Here is a 6,417-nt window from a genome sequence, read left to right as displayed (position 1 = left end):
TTAAAATTTCACTTAATGAAGTTTTTAAAATAATAAAGTTACAATTACATAATATTTCTACTTCAATTTTTTTTTTTTTTATATAAACAATGTTGGCTGTCATAAAATCTTGATGGATTTATTCAAACATAAATTAATCATTGAAGAACAGTAAAATTTATAATGAATATGTTATATGGTGCATATATTTAGCAAAATGCCCCTCTCTACAGTTTATTTTTCTATCTGATTAATGAGTTTATGGTCACCAAATATATTTTTTCTGAGGTAAATGTGACGTTACGTGACATTGTTTACAAGACGTTATATTGATGTCTTTGCGTGGCTGAAACACTGATTGAGCGGTTACATGAGACAGGATATGGCTTGTGAAGTTGTACTCTTTCTTTTAACTTACCTTCGGATGTTTAATAATGTTTTTTTGTGCCGAAGCTGGTATTAATGTGGAGGAGATGATCAGTTCATGTGCGCTATGCGCTGCCGCGTCTGTTCAACTGATGATACAGCGATCTGTCACTCCACATTAAACAGCGCCAAAACGGCATTTATTGTTTAAATCAGTCTGGCGAGTAAACTAAAAAATTTACTAACCAATGGCGATTCAGTTGCCAAGGTATTATAACAAATACCTGCAGAGGGAGCTAACAGCCTGGTGACGTTTTACTTTACAGCATTATTAAACGACATTTAAATTGGTTTAATTTTAATATTTTACTTTGAAATCGCGATGTACAATAAATAGCATATTTAGAAATAGGTTGATGTATTCTTCTGTGTTGGCAAAGGTTTATAAATGATTTACGTTACAAATCTAGTGAGATAATGCACACTGTTTTCCCAGATGAACGTTAAGCAATTCAAATTCACAGCATATGCAGAGGAAGAGTTTAGCCCCTTTCACACATACAGTCTTTACTGGTAAATTACCGATAGGTTACCATTAAGAGATCATGTGTGAACAAAAATTTTCAAAAATCCCGGTAAATTTGTTCTGGCAATCATATCGTTCTTAAGGAGATGACATGATTACTCTGAGCTGTTTACAAAGCTCCGCTGCTTTTTAATTAGTTTTCTATGTAAATATGCGCTAGATAGACATCTTTGACCATTGCGCCTCGCAGCTTTTTGTCGCACTTCTCCATTCATCAGGGCTGCAACTCTGCAATTGGATACTATTATGCGCGTTTCGTGTTTATAAGAGCAAAAAATTCTGATTGGCTAATAATGAAATGTTAGCTAACTTCTGCTAGAGCAGGGGTGCCCAAACTCAGTCCTGGAGGGCCGGTGTCCTGCAGAGTTTAGTTCCAACCCCAATCAGACACATCTGAACCAACTAATCAAGCTCTTAAGGCTGATTTATACTTCTGCGTCGGACCTACGCCGTAGGCTATGCGTCAGTTTTTATTTATACTTCTGCGTCGTTGTCCGCGTCAACGTGCAGTACACATGCAAACCGCTAGTCTGCAGTGTCCACGGGCATGTTGCTGATGTATCCCGCAGTACCACGGTAAAAGCCGAAGAAGAAGCGACTCGTCGGAGAAGCATTATAGCCATGACGGCGGCAAATAAATATAAAATCATTAAATCATTATTTAAAACTACAAAAAGGAGACAACAACGGAACAGGAGAAGATGGCATACTTTCAATCTCCACAAGGACTTGTACCACGGCAGATTAACATTGTTGGCGTCTATGCGTAAGCTACGGCGTAGGTTCGACGCAGAAGTATAAATTGGGCTTTACTAGGCATACTAGAAACTTCGCGGCAGGTGTGTTGAGGCAAGTTGGTTCTAAACTCTGCAGGACACTGGCCGTCCAGGACTGAGTTTGGGCACCCCTGTCCGACATCATCCGCCCGGAACGGCTTGCACGTATGACAATCATCGGAAGTAAGAAAAAATTGTCTATAACATTTTAAATATGGATATTTTTCTTACAAAAAATGCATCAATTCACTACAGGAGGCCTTCATTCACCCCCTGGAGCCGTGTGAGGCATGTTTTATTATGGATGGATACGCTTTATTGCACTTATTTTGGACTGTTGAACAGAAACACCCACCCAATGCCATTCCAAAGCTTGGAAGAGCCAGGACAATTTTTAATATAACTCCGATTGGATTCATCTGAAAGAAGAAAGTCATATACACCTAGGATGCCTTGAGGGTGAGTAAATCATGGGCTAATTTTCATTTTTGGGTGAACTAACCCTTTAACTTCACAGATAAAACATGATGTAAACATCCTTATTAAGTTATGCCGTGAACGAATTGATGATTCGTTTTATGAATTGGTTCATTAGAATTAAAAGTTCGAACGAACCGATTCGCTAAAATGATTCTGACTTTCCGATAGTAAGCCGAAGTGCCGCTATTGGAATCGGTTTCAGAGCACGTCAGACGTGTGGTTGGGTGGGTTGGTTCTCTGTATAGGTGGCGAAAGAGAAAAACTGGTGCAATCCAATTTGCCAACTCCCGTGCTAAAGGACAGCCTCTCCCACTAACGGCAGCAAGGCTTTTGTCTTGCACACCCTTTTTGGATCTCAAGTCGTATCTGCGTAATTCCTGTCATGTGCAGTGTTGGGCAGTAACTAGTAGCCTAACTTCGTTACTGTAATAATATTACTTTTTGCAGTAACTAGTTGTGTAACTAATTACTAATAAGATTTCAGTAATATTTAGGGGTGGGAATCACCAGAGGCCTCACGAGGTCATATACACCTAGGATGCCTTGAGGGTGAGTAAATCATGGGCTAATTTTCATTTTTGGGTGAACTAACCCTTTAAATGTATATAAATAAATATATCTGCTTGAAAGAATGAAGGATGTTGTATACAAGTTGTTATAAAGAATGCATATAATATATATAACCATTTGTATTTCATTGAAAAGAGGACCATATTCTTGTTTCTTTATGAGAAGTGGAATTATTTAATTTTGAGATAAAGACATGTTATGTGTCACAGGAGTTAAATCTGTGTCTATATTGCATATTCAAACCTTAATATCATTCATATTACCAGGTTAATAGATGTTTTCTCAGATAACATATGAGTTTGGAAATTTTAGAGAAATGCTTAATAAATGCATTATGCTGTAACTAAACCCATTAGATTTTAGTCAACTAAATCTACTGTAGATTTAGTCGACTAAAGTCTTATGATATTTAGTTGACTAAAACTAGACTAAGACTAAAACAATTCAGATGACTAAAATATGGATAGAATTAAATAGCATTTTAGTCCAAAGACTATGACTAAATCAAAATTTGCTGCCAAAATTAACACTGCTGTTGGATGACACATGCCAGCCCTACTTGAAACACAACTATGCTACAGATGCCTTCCATAAAACAGCACTCACAAGTGAATCAGGATGAAGTCTGTATCCTGTGCTTACCTAGTATGAGATGCAGTTTGGTTTGCGTCTGAAAGGCGTAATGGAGGGTGACCAGAAAGGGTGACTGGCGGATGTGTTCCAGTACCTGCCGCTCAGTTCTAGTGTGCTCAGCAGTCTTTGCCTTCTGAACAATGGCTGCTTTCTTCAGAACCTACAGGGAAAGAGATCATAAAATTATTTCATAAGATTATATTTTGAGAAATGGCAAAGAAACAAAATTGAATAAAACTTTACTTGTCCCTTTGTTTTGATTTTATCAGCCCAATAGTAGATATTGCAGATTTCTATTCGAAGAACCAGAGCACAGTGGCAAAAATGTGTTTTAAAAAAATCCTCAGTTCTTCATATTAAGCACACACCTTTAAGTGCATATTTTTGTTTTTACTAACTGAAGGACAAGCAAAAATTAAAGTGTGATAACAAACGGTGCAAACCTTCATGGCATAGAGTTTGCCTTTATCGTGGCCGCTGATTTTTCTGACCAGGAACACTTTCCCGTAAGCTGATAAAGAGAGGGAAAAACAGAGATGTAGCTATTTAAAGAGACAACTCAACCACGGAGTATGAGTAATTTCTATGCTTAAAGCACTTAAACGTATATGTTTTAAACACCCCAAAGAGCCACACATTATGCAAATCAGCATATGAACATCTTAATTGCAGTTGCATATGCTTATTAAACTGGAAAAGAAAATGTATTATGAATTACAAAAGCATACAATTATTACTTAAATGATTCTTGTAATTCAAATGTTGTTAATAAGCCAACATTAAACATGCACAAACTGTTTGGGCGTACACTAGGTCTGATTACGGGTCTGGTGTCTCTAGTGGTCTAGCTGATTATTACCCTGAAAGACTGAAAAGAAGTATACAGCCCATTTTCAGAGAACTTGTAGATTGTAATCTCATAAAGGTGTACTTGTTTACTCTAAATGTCAATAATGCCAAACAACAGGAAAAATGTGCTAGATCTACTACTTGCTTTCATAATCATGCAAGTACATACATTGCCAATTACCTTTACGGGATGGATGGACAAACAAGTAAAGACAAACTGTAGTATGCAACAGAAATACTTTTGTACTTCAGTGCAGTGCTCTCACCTCCAGTGCCAAGCACTTTGAGAAGTTCAAAGTTCTCCATGCCAACTTTCTCAGTGTATCCTGTGAGGTTTGCTGAGAAGGGACAAACAGTGAATGTACACAACAAATTGCACTCTCAACCATTTAAATCCACACACACACACATATATTAGTTCACTACTACATCAAATATATTGGATATAGTACACAGCACATGCAGATGCAAGACATTTGCGCAACACCAAATATATATTTTCCAGCTCCATCTAACATTAGAGATATCAGAAAAGAAACGGTGCAATATTTTTTTTCTTCTAAAACCTAACACATAAAAAGAAAATGGTTTACACTGGAAAAATAATCTGACTGATACTGATAATTAAAAACATATATGCCAACTTGTTGAAACAAATATGATGCCACTCGCAGCTAAATAAACAACCAGTTTTGTTTTATGCAATCTGATAAAGTTGTAAAGTTTCTCAAAAGAAAACACTGACAGAAAATGTAACAAAACGTAGCACATTATTACAATGTTTTTATGGGTATTCTTTGAAATAACAATAGGAAAATTATAATCATATCATACTTAGATATTTGATGCCATACCAATTCTTTTTTTAAATATCCACACAGTACTTTAAAGTAAAAAGAGCCAGATCTGAGAAATCTTACTCTCACAAGTTGCACAACATAATTTTGAAGTAACTTTAAGTTCCATTTAAATATCATGGTATATGATTAAATGTAATACATTAATAAATTAATAAAAAATTATGTAAATAAATTGATAATTAAATGCCATGATACACATCAAATTACATGAGCATCACCAAGACACAGTACAACCACTTTTGTAAAGAAATCAAAACACACCAGGTGAAATCTTTCAGTCACCTAACTTACCATTAGTGATCTCGTGTTTAACAATGCAAACTTTATGGCGGGTTTCTTGGTCGGAGTCCTCGCCACTACCACTACTTTCCCCCGACATGATGCGTCTGATTTCTAGAGTATTTGATCAATAACGTGATTTTGACAGCCTGCTTTTCCAATGCACAGACATCTATATTATATACGGCAAATGTCGACACACGGATTTATTTTATAAAGCGAAACTTTGCACGTTATGACAGAGAGAATGACATGTTTTTGTTTTTGTTATTATCTCAGCTCACAAATCCATTTGACATCCTGCTGTGAACACTAATCTTCGCGCACGACCTAGATATTAATCTCCGCTTTTGATAGGCGCGCGCACAGCCATACACTTTAATACCTTTCGAAACAAGACGACGATATTCGGTATTTTAACACTTGAACTACAGCTAATTGATTATAATGTGGGCCATAAATGGCTGTTATTTCCGTATTTCCAACTTCGACACAACTGTCATGAGGTCGTCCGCAACTGCAGTGAAGATCGCAGTCCATCAAGAGCGACTGTTCACATTTGAGCTGATCTCGTTACCGCTGTATTGCCAAAAAAACACACTTCAAATAAAACGATATTAGCTCTGCTAACGAGCTATACCCTGATAGCGTACGTGCTAACTATCAACCATGACAGATCACGTTAAAGATGTCCCTAACAGCGGATTCACTAAAGCTGAACGGGCGTATTTTAGTCCTTTGCTCCTTCCTTCCGGGTGTAGTTGTGCCTGACTCGCGTTAAAATATGCGTTTGTTTTGGAAAGGAAATGAATTGAACGATAAATGCCTGGAAGAAAGTGTAGTAAGGATCATTTCAGCTACGGAAGCCGAAGTAGAGCTGTTCGAATCGCGAACCAATCGTTGTTTTGAACTGGTTCTTTTGGTTGATTTGAGATAATCGATTCGCTTTTTAAAGCACTCGAATTGTGGACTTGGTTGTGTTCATTTTGTTTAAAAATGGGTGAGGTGAGGTTGGAAACATAAAAATCGATCGGCTGTA

At 36.9% G+C, this 6,417-nt stretch overlaps 1 protein-coding gene across 3 annotated transcripts in view; it reads right to left on the bottom strand.

The window, feature by feature from the left end:
* LOC107698546 (ribosomal protein S6 kinase alpha-4-like) overlaps window positions 1-6,302 on the bottom strand; it is a 40,163-nt gene extending 33,861 nt beyond the window's left edge. For all 3 annotated transcript variants that reach the window (XM_016499581.1, XM_016499583.1, XM_016499582.1), the window contains exons 1-4: window positions 5,391-6,302; window positions 4,506-4,577; window positions 3,834-3,901; window positions 3,400-3,550 (exon numbers count right to left, since the gene is read on the bottom strand). In XM_016499581.1, coding sequence (XP_016355067.1) covers window positions 3,400-3,550; window positions 3,834-3,901; window positions 4,506-4,577; window positions 5,391-5,478 — 379 coding nt within the window. In that variant the 5' untranslated portion in view covers window positions 5,479-6,302. The remainder of the gene's footprint in view (window positions 1-3,399; window positions 3,551-3,833; window positions 3,902-4,505; window positions 4,578-5,390) is intronic.
* Window positions 6,303-6,417: the final 115 nt, after the last annotated feature.

Source organism: Sinocyclocheilus anshuiensis, unplaced genomic scaffold (assembly GCF_001515605.1).
Source record: "Sinocyclocheilus anshuiensis isolate Anshui unplaced genomic scaffold, SAMN03320099.WGS_v1.1 scaffold10, whole genome shotgun sequence".
Lineage (NCBI taxonomy): Eukaryota > Metazoa > Chordata > Actinopteri > Cypriniformes > Cyprinidae > Sinocyclocheilus > Sinocyclocheilus anshuiensis.
Note: the sequence above shows the minus strand (reverse complement) of the source record. Positions and strands in the feature narration are given on the sequence as shown.